This window comes from Schistocerca gregaria, chromosome 2 (genome assembly GCF_023897955.1).
Source record: "Schistocerca gregaria isolate iqSchGreg1 chromosome 2, iqSchGreg1.2, whole genome shotgun sequence".
Classification (NCBI taxonomy): Eukaryota; Metazoa; Arthropoda; class Insecta; order Orthoptera; family Acrididae; genus Schistocerca; species Schistocerca gregaria.
The window spans coordinates 739,959,162-739,978,142 of NC_064921.1; the positions used below are offsets into that span (position 1 = coordinate 739,959,162).

Here is an 18,981-nt window from a genome sequence, read left to right on the forward strand (position 1 = left end):
TGTGTCTTGAAGGAATGCATTCCATGAGAGAGTGCTCACCAGGTCTACATCATACACGCGAATGATCTTCACTTGCATGCAGGCAGAATCTGCTTTCATTGCTGAAGACCATGGTGTGCCACATCATCTTCCAAGTGATCCTCTGATGGAACCAGTCGTGCCTTGTACATCAGTGCTGTGGCATGAGTGGAAGATGGGCTACAGATGTGCGTGCCCACAGTCCCACTGCTAATAACTGGTTTGCATCAGTTTGTGTTGACACCACACTGAGACTTCTGGCTGTGAGCATTCCCTGAAGTAGACGATATTTGAATAACTTACACGACTGCAGCCACATAAGCCCTTAACAGGTGCTGGAGTTTTGACAGGTGAATGCTGTGTCATTTTCAAGATTCGTATCAAAAGGGAAATAACTTGCATGGCAATTTAAACTCTTGGTGGTCAGTGCTGTACCAATCAGGAAAGTAAAAGATGGCATGTAAAGGCAAACATCATCCACTGTAAACAACCAGTGCCACTACACAAGCAAAGATAACAATTCTCAGATGTTATCGGTTGTGAAATATTAACCAACAGTGGACGCACAAGTAGTGTACCTCAGGCAAAGAGTAGATTTCCAAGAAGAATTTAAGAAAAAAATCTCCATCTATTTGTAAGGTCACTTGATAGTTTAATTTACACACACACACACACACACACACACACACACACACACACACACACACACACACACACACACACACACACACACAACCACCTTCTGTGGCCATTGAGGCCAGACTCAAGAGATCACAGAGAATGGTCATGTGTGTGTGAGTTGTGGTTGCATGAATGTGTGTGTTTTTTCTACTTTATAGAAAGGCCTTCTGGCTGAAAGCTTAAAAAAATTGAGGTTAGGTTTGGAAGTGAATTAAATAACTTGGTCATTGGAACAGTTCTATGATCAGACAAATGAGGTTGTGAGGGGGCTTGCTTCAGAGGGCCCATGACATCTGAGACTCTAAAAGTTTGTCAGCTGAGTTTAGCGCACCTTGAGGTTGCCTTTTGCCAGAACAGATGAAGTGAGAGATAGATCAGATGTATTATGCTAGCAACCAACTGTGAATTGGGCGAGTGATGAGAATAATGTGGTGGTGCCTGAGGCTACGCAGATAGTTTTTCCAACAAGTTTGGTTGTATTCTGAGGAAACACCATGTGAAATGTGTTTTTCGACCACCATCTAATATTAGGGCCCTTTTATGGTCTGTAAATGAAGCGTAAAGTTGGTATCCTACTATTTCGCATGTCGTCGTGGCATGTCACACATCGTCAGTCCATAGACGTATCATGCTGCTGTACTGAACAGATATTTGAATGTTGTGCAGGAGCAGTTAAATTTAATGAAACTAAACTCCTAATTTTTGTTGTTTATATGTCCTCTAAATTTGGCTTCAGAGCATTTATGCTCAAGCTAGAGACAGTTCTTGATTCACTTTATAGGAGGTACCAGAAATTATCTAGATGTGATGACTTCAATATTAATTTTGTGTATGACTGTGCAAGAAAAAGGGTGTTGGTAGATCTCCTAAATTCATATGATCTAATGCAGATAGTGTCTTTTCGATGTAGGGTGCAGGGGAACAGTAGCTCAGCCATAGACAATATTTTTATTCATTCTGCTTTACTAGATGAGCATTCTCTTAGTTTTCTTCTTCTTCCTTAGCGTTTGTCCTACATGCTGGCGGGTTCCGCTGTTTTGGCTCATTGTCGCCACTTCTTGTGATCTTGCGCCTGATCAGGGTGAAAGCTGAGATCTTGAGGTCTTCATGCATGGTGTCAAGCCATCGCTGCCTTGATCGTCCTGCTGGCCCTTTCCCATTGACATTTAGGTTGAAACTAGTCTTTGCCACTGTTGTCTCATCTGCTCTAAGGACATGTCCTTACCAACGTAGGCAGCTTTCTCTCATTTTGTCTACTGTTGGTGCCACACCGTATAGCCTGTAGACTTCTTTATTTGTGACGTGGTCGTGCAATGTTAGTCCCGATGTCCACTCCATGAGAGTGATAAATAGGCGCAGTGAGAGAGCAGATCCCCGATGAACTCCCACGGAAATAAGGAAGTCATCAGATAGTCCGGCAGCAGACTGTATCCGGCTCTTCCGGTTCTCGTAGAGCACTCTCACCCAGTCTTCAGGTACTCCGTGCTCTCGCAGGACAAGCTAAACTAACTCGTGTGGCACTCAGTCAAAAACCTTTTCGAGATTGAGAAAGGCAAAGTTAAGATGTTTTGACTTCTCACAGTGCTGTTTGATAAGCAGACAAGCTGCATGGATAACATTTGTCATCCCACAGCCCCTCACAAATCCATGTTGACTGATGGAGAGACTGATAGTTTATCAGATCCTTTTATTGATGGTGCGTTCGAATACTTAAATGATGTGTGACAGAAGGCTTATTGGACAGTAGTTGTTACATTCAGCTGGACTTCCATTTTGTTCTGCTTCCAAAGTGGAACTGTTGTGCTACATGTCCAGGCAACTGGGAATGTTCTCTCCTCAATGATCTTATTAAAGTAATTTGTCAACCATTCAGCTGAATCCCAGTGTTTTGATTCACAAGTCTGCAGGAAGATCATATGGCCTCATTGCCTTTCCATTTTTCATTTTCTGTAATGCTTTGACAACTTCATCCTTGGAGACTGGTGCAATGGGTTCCTCTACTGGAAGTAACACTGTAATTGGAGCATGTGGAAAATCCTCATTGCAAACTTCCTCAAAGTATTTCCTCCATCACTTTGCTACTTTCTTTCTGTTGATGATAAGTTTGCTTTCTTCATCCACGGAATTTTTCAATGTCTGCAATTTGTTTATTGCGCTGCTTCACCAGTCAATAAATTTCTCATTCTCCAGTAGGTGTTTCTAGTAGATTTCACTGAAGTGGGCTGATTTGGCTGCTGCAACTGCCTTCTTTGCTGCATTCCTAGCTTCTACATCTACATCCATACTCCGCAAGCCACCTGACGGTGTGTGGCGGAGGGTACCCTGAGTGCCTCTATCGGTTCTCCCTTCTATTCCACTCTCGTATTGTACGTGGAAAGAAGGATTGTCGGTATGCTTCTGTGTGGGCTCTAATCTCTCTGATTTTATCCTCATGGTCTCTTCGCGAGATATACGTAGGAGGGAGCAATATACTGCTTGACTCTTCGGTGAAGGTATGTTCTCGAAACTTTAACAAAAGCCCGTACCGGGCTACTGAGCGTCTCTCCTGCAGTCTTCCACTGGAGTTTATCTATCATCTCCGTAACGCTTTCGCGATTACTAAATGATCCTGTAACGAAGTGCACTGCTCTCCGTTGGATCTTCTCTATCTCTTCTATCAACCCTATCTGGTGCAGATCCCACACTGCTGAGCAGTATTCAAGCAGTGGGCGAACAAGCGTACTGTAACCTACTTCCTTTGTTGTTGGATTGCATTTTCTTACGATTCTTCCAATGAATCTCAGTCTGGCATCTGCTTTACTGACGATCAACTTTATATGATCATTTCATTTTAAATCACTCCTAATGAGTACTCCCAGATAATTTATGGAATTAACTGCTTCCAGTTGCTGACCTGCTATTTTGTAGCTAAATGATAAGGGACCTATCTTTCTATGTATTCGCATCACATTACACTTGTCTACATTGAGATTCAATTGCCATTCCGTGCACCATGCGTCAATTCGCTGCAGATCCTCCTGCATTTCAGTACAATTTTCCATTGTTGCAACCTCTTGATACACCACAGCATCATCTGAAAAAAGCCTCAGTGAACTTCCGATGTCATCCACCCGGTCATTTATGTATATTGTGAATAGCAACGGTCCTATGACACTCCCCTGCGGCACACCTGAAATCACTCTTACTTCAGAAGACTTCTCTCCATTGAGAATGATATGCTGCGTTATGTTATCTAGGAACTCCTCAATCCAATCACACAATTGATCTGATAGTCTGTATGCTCTTACTTTGTTCATAAAACGACTGTGGGGAACTGTGCCAAACGCCTTGCGGAAGTCAAGAAACACGGCATCTACCTGTGAACCCATGTCTAAGGCCCTCTGAGTCTCGTGGACGAATAGCGCGAGCTGGGTTTCACACGACCGTCTTTTTCGAAACCCATGCTGATTCCTCCAGAGTAGATTTCTAGTCTCCAGAAAAAACAATATACTCGAACATAATACGTGTTCCAAAATTCTACAACTGATCGACGTTAGAGATATAGGTCTATAGTTCTGCACATCTGTTCGACGTCCCTTATTGAAAACGGGGATGACCTGTGCCCTTTTCCAATCCTTTGGAACGCTTCGCTCTTCTAGAGACCTACGGTACACCGCTGGAAGAAGGGGGGCAAGTTCCTTCGCGTACTCTGTGTAAAATCGAACTGGTATCCCATCAGGACCAGCGGCCTTTCCTCTTTTGAGCGATTCTAATTGTTTCTCTATCTCTCTGTCGTCTATTTCGATATCTACCATTTTGTCAACTGTCCGACAATCTAGAGAAGGAAGCACAGTGCAGTCTTCCTCTGTGAAACAGCTTTGGAAGAAGACATTTAGTATTTCGGCCTTTAGTCTGTCATCCTCTGTTTCAGTACCATTTTGGTCACAGAGTGTCTGGACATTTTGTTTTGATCCACCTATTGCTTTGACATAGGACCAAAATTTCTTAGGATTTTCTGCCAAGTCAGTACACAGAACTTTACTTTCGAATTCATTGAAAGCCTCTCGCATAGCCCTCCTCACACTACATTTCGCTTCGCGTAATTTTTGTTTGTCTGCAAGGCTTTGGCTATGTTTATGTTCGCTGTGAAGTTCCCTTTGCTTCCGCAGCAGTTTTCTAACTCGGTTGTTGTACAACGGTGGCTCTTTCCCATCTCTTACGATCTTGCTTGGCACATACTCATTTAATGCATATTGTACCATGGTTTTGAACTTTGTCCACTGATCCTCAACACTATCTGTACTTGAGACAAACTTTTGTGTTGAGCTATCAGGTACTCAGAAATCTGCTTTTTGTCACTTTTGCTAAACAGAAAAATCTTCCTACCTTTTTTAATATTTTTATTTATGGCTGAAATCATCGATGCAGTAACCGCTTTATGATCCCTGATTCCCTGTTCTGCATTAACTGATTCAAATAGTTCGGGTCTGTTTGTCACCAGAAGGTCTAATATGTTATCGCCACGAGTCGGTTCTCTGTTTAACTGCTCAAGGTAGTTTTCAGATAAAGCACTTAAAAATATTTCACTGGATTCTTTGTCCCTGCCACCCGTTATGAACGTTTGAGTCTCCCAGTCTATATCCGGCAAATTAAAATCTCCACCCTGAACTATAACATGGTGGGAAAATCTACTCGAAATATTTTCCAAATTATTTGTCAGGTGCTGAGCCACAACAGCTGCTGAGCCTGGGGGCCTATAGAGACATCCAATTACCATGTCTGAGCCTGCTTTAACAGCGACCTTCACCCAAATCATTTCACAATTCGAATCTCCGTCAATTTCCTTCGATACTATTGCACTTCTTATCGCTATAAACACGCCTCCCCCTTCACTGTCCAGCCTGTCTCTGCAGTATACATTCCAATCTGAGTTTAGGATTTCATTACTGTGTACATGTGGTTTCAGCCAACTTTCTGTCCCTAGTACTATATGGGCGTTGTGACCGAGGAGGCGTCTTGTCGGGCCTATGGAGGGAATTCTCTAACCTAAAAAAAACCCATGTGTACTCCACACGTACTCCGCTACCCTCGTAGCTGCTTCCGGCGTGTAGTGCACGCCTGACCTATTCCGGGGGACCCTACATTTCTCCACCCGATAGCGGAGGTCGAGAAATTTGCACCCCAGCTCTCCGCAGAATCGTCTGAGCCTCTGGTTTAAGCCTTCCACTCGGCTCCAAACCAGAGGACTGTGATCGGTTCTGGGAACGATACTACAATTAGTTAGCTCTGATTCCACCCCGCAAGCGAGGCTTTCCGCCTTCACCAACTCCGCCAACCGCCTGTACGAACTGAGGATGACCTCTGAACCCCCCAGACGGCAGGAGTCATTGGTGCCGACATGAGCAACAATTTGCAGTCGGGTGCACCCAGTGCTCTCTATCGCCGCCGGTAGGGCCTCCTCCACATCTCAGATGAGACCCCCGGCAAGCAGACAGAGTGAACACTGGCCTTCTTCCTCGACCTTTCCGCTATTTCCCTAAGGGGCTCCATCACCCGCCTAACGTTGGAGCTCCCAATAACTAATAAACCCCTCCCCCCGTGTGCGTGCTCGGACCTTGCTGAAGGAGCAGCCACATGTCCACTCACAGGCAGAGCGGGCGATGCCACACGGCCAGCCTTCACATTGACCCTTCAAGGTAATCCTTCCAGTTTTCATTTGTCTTAGAGGTGAGGACCTTTTGGCATAGCTGCTTTCTAATGTGCACAGCCTTCTTCACCTCCTCAGTCCAGAGCCATGTTTGGCAATCGATTTTATGTCAGCCTGGTTCTGTGGTGCCTAATGTTTCCTGGGCTGCTATTATGACATGGACTTTCAGGGCATCCCATGATGTTCATATGTCAGTAATATGGGGAAGAGTGATGGGTGAAATAATGTCTCTTTCTGCATCTTTGAGTTGCCACCGTTTAGTACACGCTAGGACATTGCATTCTCTCTTCCTTTGATTTTGAGGTTTGATGCGCAATGTGACAACTAGCGGGCAGTGTTGTGTAGCAACTGTTTCATATGGAATAGTTTTTTTCATCCGAAATGAAGTTTATGTTTCATCGCTGTACAGAAATGAAATCTATCTGGCTCATGTTGTTACCACTGTAGTAAATCCAAAGGTGGGACATCCTCTTCTTGAATAGGTGTTTGTGGTGACTCAAAGTTCAATATTCTCTCCCCATCTACATTTCTATGTTCAGCCCCCCTCTACCATGTCATCAGTATCCATCTGCATTTGAAGGTGGCACTTTTAAGATCTTATCATCAAGCAGCCTGGTTGCAGAGCGTAACATGAGAATATATGGTTGTTCCTCTCGTCTGTAGCCAGTTTTCTGAACAATTAAAGGGCTTTGAAGACCTTGCCGTTGTGCGCCCGTACAAACCTCTCCATCCCATGAACAATTAAAGTACTCAGTAGTAAAGCCGCTTTATAAAAAGGGAGAAAGGGGTAATTTAGACAATTTTAGATCTATTTCTATACCATCAGTGTTTGCTAAAAGAAAAGGCTGTGTATGTAAGGGTAATTGAAAAGGTTTTGAACACTAGGCATATTTTTTGATTTAACTAAGGTGTTTGATTGTGTTGATCACAGAACATTGCTCCAGAAGTGGGACCATTACAGAATATGGGGAGTAGCTTACAATTGGTTCACCTCTTACTTTAACTGCAGACAGCACAAGACCATTATTCACAGTGTTGAGAATGGCTGTGATATGGGGTCTGAGTGGGGTACGGTCAAATGGGTGGTGCCCCAGGGATCATTGTTGGGGCCACTCATGTTCCTTATTTATATAAATGATATGTCCTCTAGTATTACAGGTAACTCTAAAACATTTCTGTTTGCTGATGACACTAGCTTGGTAGTAAAGGATGTTGCATGCAACATTGGCTCGGTTTCAAACCTCATGGTCTAATGGCTAGCGTTGCTGCCTGTGGATCGCGGTGTCCCGGGTTCAATTCCCAGCCATGTTGGAGATTTTCTCTGCCTGGGGACTGGGTGTTTGTGTTGTCCTCAGTATTTCATCATCATCATCATCATGTGTGACAGTGAGTGGCTACAGTGGATTGTGTAAAAATTGGGACTTTGTACAGGCACTGATGACTGTGCAGTTGAGCGCCCCACAAACCAGGCATCATCATCATCATCACTGTCAGTTTCAAACAGTGCAGTTCATGGCTTGTGGAAAATAAATTAACGCTAAATCACATTAAGACTCAGTTTCTAACACACAATTCAACAAAACCCAACATTTTAATTTCACAGAACGGGCATATGATTAGTGAAACTGAACAATTCAGATTTCTGGTGTTCAGATAGATAGTAAACTATTATGGAAAGCCCACATTCAGGATTTTGTTCACAGACTTAATGCTGCCATTTTTACTATTAGAACAGTATCTGAAGTAAGTGATCATATGACACAAAAATTAGTCTACTTTGCTTATTTTCATTGACTTATGTCATATAGTATTATATTTTGGGGTAACTCTTCCCATTCTAAAAGGATATTTTTGGCTCAGAAACAGGTGGTTCGGGCAATAAGTGGTGTAAGTTCACGAATCTCTTGTCGATCCCTTTTCACTAGTCTGGGTATTTTGACATTGGCCTCTCAATAGATGTATTCTTTACTGCTGATTCTTGTTAACAATATCAACTTCTTCCCAAGAATAAGCAGCTTTCACTCAGTTAATACTCGGCAGAATTCCAGCCTGCATTTGGATTGGACTTCCTTAACCCTTGTGCAGAAAGGTGTGCAGTACACTGCTGCATCCATTTTCAGTAAGCTACCACTGAATTCAAAAATCTTAGCACTAATCCACACACTTTCAAATCAAACTGAAGAGTTTCCTCACGGGTCACTCCTTCTATTCTGTTGAGGAGTTCATTGAAAAATTAAGCTGTTTCTTATGCTATATTGTTGACTGCATTTACTGAAACTTATGGGTGACTTTTTTGGGTTCACAAGCATTTTATTTTTATCTGTTAATACATGTATATTGCAATTTCATGTACTGACAAATTCCATGACCTTGGAGATTTGCTCCTCAATTTGGTACTACAGAACTTGATGTAAATAAATAAATAAAACCATTAGGACCATAGAGGCCTGATAAATAGAGCATAAGCATCACACATGCTTAAGCAGTCAGGCAAAATTGCAACTGCAGAACACTGCCTCAGCAACAGTCCTGCAATGGAAAGTAACAACATGGAGATTATGATGTGAACTTCCAGTCACTGGTATAGTAAAATTATTGATGTGGTTGACATTGAACTAACAAGGTACTTTAAGAGTGAAGATAGAGCCTTTTGATTAAATATTACTTGGAATCCTGCTTTCTCCCTCATCAAACAACTGAGAGGTGAGTCAATGCTGCTAACTCACCAATAATGCCTGATGTGAGTTGTGTGGTAGTGCTGGTTGCTTATAGTGCATATTGTTTTTCTGCTTACACTCTCTCTTCATTTCCTGGCTGGTGCAGTCCCAAGTACCGAGGATTTAAATAGTCATGCCACTGATCTCACCCACTTATTCCTTGAAAATAATGGATTGTTCCCTTGCCAATATGACAATTAAGTTATCTGAAAATTCGATACACCCAGAGAAGCTAAAATTTCACATGCATTGTAGACTATGACTAACAAGAAAAGAATAAATAAAAATAAAAAATTATAGCAGAACAATAAGATATTAAGAACTTTTCATCTGTTTATTTCTTCAGAATACAGCAGCAAAACTGGAAGGAGAACTTCCAGCAGTGAAGGAAGCTCAAGTTCACCAGTCATCTAAGGACCCAAAGACTGAAAGTGGATGCAGCATACAATAACATAAAAATTTCAGTGGTACTATTGGTTCTGGGGCAAGTCAAGCTTACGAAGTGCAGCTGTTTATATGTCTGTGTTATCACAGGTTGCGTAAACTATTCCTGTTCACACACACTCTGTAACCAAATACATAAATGTAACATTTAACTATTTGTGGCAATTTCTTTGCTTTTAGTTGTGCCTCTTGGGCTTGATATGCAGTTTTACATGTGTAGTATCAATTTTAATTAATATTGTAAAAGTGCTATTACTTAATGTTGTTTTGCTTCATATTAGGCAGAGTCAATATTCTGCTCTCAAAGCTAGATGTCTATATACAGAAAATATAATGTCTCAAAGACTGTAATTATTACAACATTTTGTTTTATTTTCAAAGTATTATCTTCTACTGCATAATTAACTGTTTGCACATACATTGTTGTTCCTGAAGAGGAAAGTTTTGACATTGATTACTACAGTTCCTTTGACATTAATTTTATTTTTTCATATTTTAGTGGAAGCATTTATTTATTTATTTACAAAATAATTGTAAGATAAAGATGTAGAGAAGAAAATATATATTTACAAAGAAATTGTATATAAAAATTATATTTTTAAAAGTTATGTGGTACATGCTTTAATGCTGATGTGATAATTACATTTGTGCTTTTTGAGTGGGGTACTCTGTTTTATGAGTTATATGTTGCCTGATTATTTTAATAGCAGATAAATGTGAATATTTTTACCAGTTAACACTTTTGTGTTACTACCTGTAGATGATGCAATCATTGTACAAAAGTATGCTTTGTATATGGGCAAGTGCTGTAAGATTTTAAGTCTTCAACATTATTAGAAACAAATCACTGTATCCAAACACAAAACAGAACTTTATAACAAATATTCAATTGATTGGACATTGACAGGAAGTGGTAGAATGGTGATTGGATACTGGAGGACTCAACTGTTGTGGTCATTAGGTGTTAGAAATTTCACTTCCTATGCTTTCATGAGGGTTACTTCTAAGTTAATACAATACTCAAAGGATTTAAAAGTGTATAAAGTAAACAGCAGTGCTTCTGCAGTATTCCTCATCTTTGTTGTGAAGACCCCATGTCTGTCTCAAATAAGAATGAGTACCTCAAGTAAAGGAAAGGCAACTGCTCACCTGTAGCAAACTGATGTGTGTTACATAGATGGTACATAGACACACGTAAAAGAACACAGTATTAACTAGATTTCACACCCTGACTCTTTTTTTATCAGAAAATACACACACTACCACACAGACACCCATATGCACACTGAACATACTTCCTTAATCTAAGGTTTGTTTGGTTTCAATTTCATGGCTGTAGACTTGTTTGTGCTGAGCAATTGGCATGTCACGCTGAAGTGTCCAGCAATAGTCAGCCACAACAACACAAATTTTAAAGAGCAATGTTGCCGCAGTAGTGTGCAATGCTGCTATCTGGTAACACTGAAAAACAGAGTTTAAAAATTGGCAAATATCGTGGTATCCAACACTTATTCTAAGACAAGTGAAACATGCTGATTCAAAATACACAAACCATTTGTCTCTACAATGCACCGTTTTTTAGTACTACATAATGCATATGCTATATAGTAATATCTAGTTCAAGATGTAATACACACAAAAGCCATACACATTGACAATACTTCTTTAATTTAAAGTGTGTTTGGTTTGAATTTCTTGGCTGTAGACTTGTGTTCATGCTGAGCATTTGGTGTGTCACGCTGAAGTACCCAACACTAGTTAGCTAACATTGCTGTAGTCCATCAGCGCAGATACTATTACTCCATTAGTGAGTTATCCTTTAGAAAATCTTCACATGTTTGTCACTCGCTGAACCTAGGTTTTTGGGAAGAAGTCAAGATGTGAGTTGAGGAGATGAATTTTGAGGCACATGTTGACACCCAGCTGTTTGTATGCACTGATGCACTTCTTCACAACATTTACACAGTCAGCGGATTTATAATTTATAGCTGATTTGTATACCACCCATGTGTTTCTTTCTGAATTATTCAGTAAGTCTCGGAAACGACTGTCCACAATTACCTTCCTTATTTGTGGACCTATGGACTCACCTTCTTTCACTTTCATATAACTCAACTCTGGAAACTTGTTGCACAAAAATCCAAAATCACCTGAATCATTGTCTAGTGCCTTCACAAAATTGTTCATGAACCCCAGCTTGTTATAAAGTGGTGGTGTGATAACTTTGTCGCAGTCAGTCAGTGGCACATGAAGGACATTTTTATTTCCTGGCTAGATTCTGTTTCTGATTGGCCAATTTTTCTTTATGTAGTGGTGCTTACTACTCTACTGTCCCACTTACAGATAAAACAGCAGTACTTGGTGTACCTTTTCTCCATTGCCATGAAAATGGTGATAACTTTTAAGTGGCCACAGTACACCATTTATACTCATGGTACCCCACATTTTTTTAGAATATCCAGCTGGTACTGCTGCATACTTGTTTCCTTGTATAACAACACTGCTTTCAAACTCTCTTTTAGAAGAGTTAATGAAGAACCACCATGCTTCAATGTTGTGTTCTACCCCGAGGGTTGACATGAGGCAACAAATGCCAGCACAGTAGCAAATAGTGTCACTCATTGCAAAGAATTTCACAAATTCTTCATATCTGTGGCAAAAATATGAAGCCGTTGTATCCAGTGCAAGCAAATTAAATTCTTTAATGCACGAAGTGAGCATTTCAGCTTGTTAGTGCCAGTCCAGTACAAAATCACAAAGGTCAGCATTGTTCATTAAATGAATACCTTCTCCAGATTGGTAATCAAAGTCTGATACATTGCTGAAAGATGAAAGAGAACTTTCTTGCATTTCTTCATCAACTGTGTTTTCTGGAGGTGCTATTTATTTGCATTAAACAAGTGGTGGGATTATGTGGAACTGGTTTAGAAACTAAGAGAACATTGGGCTACATTACAGGTGCACAAGTATTGTAAGAAAAATCTAGTGACATTTGCCAAACAATTAACAGTCTGTGGTGTGGTAGCTTGACTCACGCCATATCACAGGAACTCCAAATGCCAGATGGTTATTCTTCTTCACTTTCCTTATCCAGTCATGCAAGTTGCATGCACATGTCCAGCAGACAAACGGTGGTGACCACAATTTACCAGTATCCACCTATGAATCGAAGTATAATTCATATAGTTTCTTCAGAAATGGTGTAAAAGTCTTCCGATGGGACTTGTATGGTAGAAAGATGCACACAATGCAGAACGAATCTGGTTAATTTATGCAACCTCCATGCCTTAATACTGTCCTAAACTGAAAATAAACAAGAAATTAATGAAATATTAGTAGTGCAATATCGAAAATGTTTTGACATACTGCCTTAAATATAATTATTTTTACAGTCAACAAAAATATTGTATGGTGTTGCACAAAAAATTACTGAAAATAAAGGGGTAAAAGAAATTAATGGTGGTCCATGAAAATTAACTTTTGTCAATATCTTCAAAACATGACATGGTAGAGGAAAATGATTTTCGGACTTGAAATTCGAACACCAAACTACAGAACAAAAACAAAATACCACATTAGATATCTAGAGCTAGTTTATCAGTGTTGCCACACCCACGGTTATGTGCGCTTGAGTGTCTTTGTGATTTTGCATGTGGATGTGTGTAATTTCTAACAGGAGGAAAACAGGGCTCAGAGGTTGCCTTTCCTTTATTTTATGTATTTTTCATTCAGGAATTCTCATTATTTTTGTCCAGTAATAATGAAGTACAAATGAGTGCCCTAGCTGTCTTTCATCTTTTTTTTTCCTTCTCTGTGTCAGGTTGCAAATCCAAGGTTTGAGATTCAATCACTGATTTACCCCTGGAGTTTGTTTCTAGCACCTAATGTGACTAAACACTAACAATTCTTAGTGTGTGGGGAAAATGCCTAATTAATGTATGGTTCACTATAGAAAACAGCACAAGCCACTCTCTAACTGACTGGGTAAGCTAGGTTGGATGATGGTGGAAGAGGAAAGTGCACCATGTCATATGTCCATGTGTGGTAAAGTCCTGTAATCATAGTAGTGTGCAAACAAATCTAGGGCTTTAATAGCACTTTATGTTTTTGTGGTGTGTGAAATATTTTGGTGGACATGTGATAATATACAGTATTCTAGCTTAGATAACAATTTATTCTAAGGTTTCTCTGGCAAAGATCGGGCTTCTTCATTTAGTTCTGTAATGATTTTCCCCATTGATGTTGTAATTTATATGTTGGAACCAAAGTGACTACTGGTGTAACATCATTAATTCATCAGACTGTGTAGATATTTGATCTACTGTCTTGTAAGCATTAAGTAAAATATGGTGATGTACCTTAATAAAATGAATGAAGTATCTTTACTTTTACACTTGAATTGTTCTTATAAATTTGATATGAAAATCTTTTGAAGCTTCATGTTGTTTAGCCAATTAGTGCTTGAAAATTTTACATTTGTTACCTTTCCTCGTGTGTTAGAATGAAAAGAAGCATTTAAAGTGAAAAAGCAGTTTTTATCTTTCTAGGTTTAATACACTACACCAGAATGCTAATTACTATTGCGGGCAAGATATACATCTCTATGAAAAGGTTACACATTTTTGTATTAACAAAAACAAATTAAAGATGAGTACAAATTACCAATAAAAAAAGTTAAATTATTTGGTATGATAAAGAGCAAAACACTCAACAAACAATCCCATATTACAGTTCTTGCACTGGTAGCATGCTGATGTCCTGCTGTTTATTTCAATATATTTCCTTTGATTTCCTGTATTTTAACTATCAGGTGGTTCATCCCATTATATTCAAGTTTGTTTGCTACAGTAATGGAGTGTGAGGTTCATCCAAAGTGCTTTTGGTGGTGTCATGTACTGTCTCATGTACACCTGCACAAATTCTCATGGAAAGTTTACATGGACAGTTGAATTTCCATTTTTGCAGTAAGCTATCAAGACATTGTGTACAGTGACATCCAATAACGAACTGGAAAGAACCGAGTCCATTTCTATTAAAGATTTTTATCCTGTACTGATTCACATGTTGATCCTCCATTTGATCAGGTCCTCACACATGCCTGATGTATTCTGTAAGTATAGATGGATGGTTAAGGAACGCCAAGGAGTACCATTGACTGTTGAGGGTATTGTAATTACAATAGTTACTGTGTTCACCTCACTTGTACTTGATGCTGCAGAAACAATGGAATGAAACAGAAACAGATCGCTTCTTTTTTATGGCACAATCAGTAGTAACTCTTTCATATTTCTCAATTTTCTTCTTCTGTGGAAGATAAAATGTTCTCTAATTGACTTGGTGCCTCCAAAGCCTTGTTCTCTAAGAAAAATCACAAAAGCAAATAGACTTACTAGAATAATGTATAAAATTATTTAAATGCTCCCATTAGTGCTTAGTACTACATTTGTGAAAAATTAGCATATGTCCCTGTGATGCAAATAATGTTGCATAAATTTAAATAAATGACATGTGATTGTTGGCTTATTGAGGAACTACTTACAGTTTCTGAACCTGAACAAAACTTATTTTACTAGTTATATGTACTCTTTTTAACTTCACGATGTGATGAGGTTCAAGCTGTAGAAATAATGTTTAAATTCAGTTGCCAGTTGTTCCCAATTACGTACTGCTTCTCACAACTACTGACACAGGTATGAAAGAACAGATGTTCAACAATCCTTAAACAAACCTAATAAGATTATAGATTGTCTAAGGGCAATAATGGATTAATTTGTAGAAATGAACTTAAAGAATTTGTGTAGTTAATGTGCTTACAACTTAAGCATGAGGAAATAAATATTCATCCCATAGTATAAGACACCAGATATGTTTGAATGTACAGTGTAAATTGTTAGTGCGTGTAAGGTTGGAAAACTTAAGGACTTTCCTTTGTATAAGGTGAAGACCTTTTCCTCATAAATAATACAACCTTTTCTTTCATTTTTCTTATTTTGTGTGATATATCTACGTACCCCAGCCTCCCTCCTCATCACCCACAAAAATTTATCATTGTGCATTAAAAAAAATACAGTACTTACACAAGCTTGTAAATTATGAGAGAAGATTCACTGTATAGAGTAATTTTGTTAGTTCAGTTTTATTTGTGTCGTTAAGAAAGAAATTACAGTACAGTAATGGTAACCCTGTAGTTTTTAGGTAATATTGTCGTATGTTGAGGTGCAGTCCTCTCAGAATAATTTTAAAGTGGGAGCCACAGATGTATAGGAATTCCCAGACCCTCAATCCTAGATTGCCAGACATAAGGAACATTGTGAGATTGTCAATAATAAATTTTGTTAAAGTGTTTACTTTGGAAGATTGTTCTATTTGTGCATACTCTGTGTGACAGCAGCATCTTCTATTTGTATATATCCCAGAGGCAGTATAAATTTGTGTTTTCAGTTCTCCATACCTTTCCTGGAACTCTGTTCTATTGAAATAAAAGATTTCAGCTCCATCCTTTTCAGTTAAATCAATTTAACTCTGCTCACTCTTTTTATTGCGGTCTCAATTTCTTCTTTGATTAGAAAATAAACAATCTACATCTACCAAAACAATTCCATCTAGTACTTTTTTTTAAAACATTCTTGTTATCAGTCAAGTTCCTTTTATAAAATATCACATCAGAATAAATGAAAGAGGAGACTAAACAGAAAATGATTAAGATGAACAAAGAACAACTATAAATACATTACTTACATTTCTGAGCTGTAATTCTCAAGTATCATCACTCTTTCCACCATAGTGGGTAAACTACAGCAGATCTCTTCCCTATGAGACAGTCAGTTGTCATCTTGTTAGAATAACACTTCACTCATTACTAGGAGGATATTAACATGAAAACAGAAGTATTTCCTGCTGTAGCCTTTCATCTCTTTCTCCTCCCACTACATTTTCTCTTCCTCAAAACAAGACTTACTGTAGTCTGTGCAATAAGTAATTTTATGCACAGATTTTCCTCACTATTTCAAAATGAACCCATCACAGTGTAAACCATACGGTGTGACCACAGTTTGCCCTTTTATGACTGAATGACCATCCTCAGGCGTGCAAATTTTATAGTAATTGATGATTGTTCACACTCCATTTTAATCTTCTTCCTTTTTTTCCCCTCCATTAATTGCTTTCCAAATTCTGTTGCTTTTTTATTATAGCATGACCACACAATATGACTGGCTTTGACAATTTGTCTGTTGTAGTAAGCCACTCACATACGTTTACGCAGATATACAATCTTATTATTGTCTCAGTGCAAGTGGAATTAACCAGTGGCATATGTATATTTATAAGAAGTGGTTGAATCTGAACATGAAACTGAATGTTGTGTCAACCCTGACAGATATAGAGAAGTAGTTTCTCTTTGTTCTGAGCCCCCATTCCCTCCTATCATCACCACAGGTATTACTGCAGACTGAACTGATTTGCACAATAAAAGGAGATGAAAAATAACAAGAAGGAAAGAATAAATTATGGGTAGGATAGTGATGAAAAATGTGGAGTCATGAAGCAAGTATGAAACGAAATTGCTTTGAACAGCTCCATAAAAATTATCATCATTCTTAGTAACGCATTACACAGCTTCTGAGAATTTTGCAGCGGTAGTGCTGGTGGTGATGGTGGTGGTGGTGGTATAGGAGCAATAAGTGCACCAATTTTTTTCATTTCATCATAGTCCTTAATTAGGCCTTAACCAGTATTACATGTATTCCTAAATGTGTATGTTAGTGAAGAATTGTACCCAGTTTTGTATGTTGACCAATAAATACCACTCATAACATATGCATTGTACTTATTGTCATAATAAATTTCCATTGTATGTTTCAATTTATTTGCTGTTTTTCATTGTTTCTTACGTACTTTGAGAGTCTAATATTGTTCTACATGGGTCAATCCATGTCAAATCAGCAAATTTAATGCAAAATTTGTCGACCTTTCTTTCAGATCTTCTGAAAGTTTTTGACAACAAAAATATGGACGCTTCAGAAAAAAAACTGAAAAGTTTTTTGTCTCAATTAGTTGTATAATCTGTGAACAAGACATGGCTAAACATGAAATAAATTTAATTACTTGCACTTTAAATTTAGCCACAAAGTATCTAGATAACTTACCTCTGTAAATATAACAAACAACACACACACACACACACACACACACACACACACACACACACACACACACACTTCATCCTTCTAATTCAAAAAATGGATTACTGATTTTAATTATAACTTTGTAAAAAATGTAATATTTACCGTTAATCAGTGATGAAACTTGCAAATAATATTTATCAAAACTTGCCACATAAGTGAAAAATGTTACTAGATTTTCTCTTTTCAGCCAAAAATGAACATAAATTTTCTTTTTTATCCTATTAAATTTTTAAACTAGTGTATTGCTTTTTTAATAACAAGATGAATATGATAAATTGCTACTCACCGATAGAAGAGCTGTTGAGCATGTGTGAGACTGGAGTGAGAACAGGGATGAGCTTACAGGCAAGTGTTGGAGAATGACGATTAGCAAAGATTGAGCCGAGGGGGATTACAGGAACAAAGGATGGAGAGTTTGGACATGCACAGTTCAGAAAAGCTGTTGGTGGTGGGAAGGATTCCAGATGACACTAACCATAATTTGTCATTGAAGTCATGCACATTATGTTGTCCAGCATGCTCAGCAACTGAGTTGCCCAGCTATCTCTAGGCCACAGGTTAGCAGTGACGATCCACATGGATAGACAGATTGTTTGTTGTTATGTCAGACAGAATTTCACAAACCGATTGCATTTAAGATGGCAGGCAACATGGCTGCTTTCACAGGTGGCCATGCCTTTGATGGGCTAGAAAATTCCTGTGGCAGGACTGGAGTAGGTGGTAGTAGGAAGATGTTTGGGGCAGGTCTTGCATCCAGAACGTTTACAGGAATATGATGCATCAGGCAACTGATTGGGAGCAGGGGTAAAATAGTGATGGACAAGGATACTGTGAAAGTTGATTTGGTGGTGGAAAGCCACTGTGGGGGGCTGTGGAGTGGAGTGTGGAGGGTATTAATCATTTTAGAGTACAATGAGAGTTAGTCAAAACTCTAGCGGAGAAAGTGATTCAGTTGATCTAGGGTGTAGCGAGTCATGAGAGAGGCATTCCATGGTGGCTACTCAATGAGTATGTGAGGGACTGGGGAGGAACTGGTGGCCACTTCAGATGCGAAGACTATGGGTGGCTTGGCTGTGTGGAAGGGACTTCTTGTTGTGGAATGGTTGAGAGTTGTAGGAATAGCTTGTATTTTTGATCGTTGGTATGTCTGATGTGGATAAAGTACTGATAGAGGTCTAGGTGAAGTGAATTGGGGAGATGTTGAGGTTCCGGAGGAGTGTGGACAGGGTGCCTTCACTCTCAGTCCAGA

At 39.1% G+C, this 18,981-nt stretch overlaps 1 protein-coding gene across 1 annotated transcript in view; it reads left to right on the forward strand.

Annotated features, from left to right (window-relative positions):
• The window catches only part of LOC126334903 (BRO1 domain-containing protein BROX-like), a 113,916-nt gene extending 98,210 nt beyond the window's left edge, over positions 1-15,706 (forward strand). Inside the window, exon 9 of the mRNA XM_049997612.1 lies at positions 9,449-15,706. Coding sequence (XP_049853569.1) covers positions 9,449-9,553 — 105 coding nt within the window. The 3' untranslated portion in view covers positions 9,554-15,706. The remainder of the gene's footprint in view (positions 1-9,448) is intronic.
• The last annotated feature ends 3,275 nt before the right edge of the window (positions 15,707-18,981 follow it).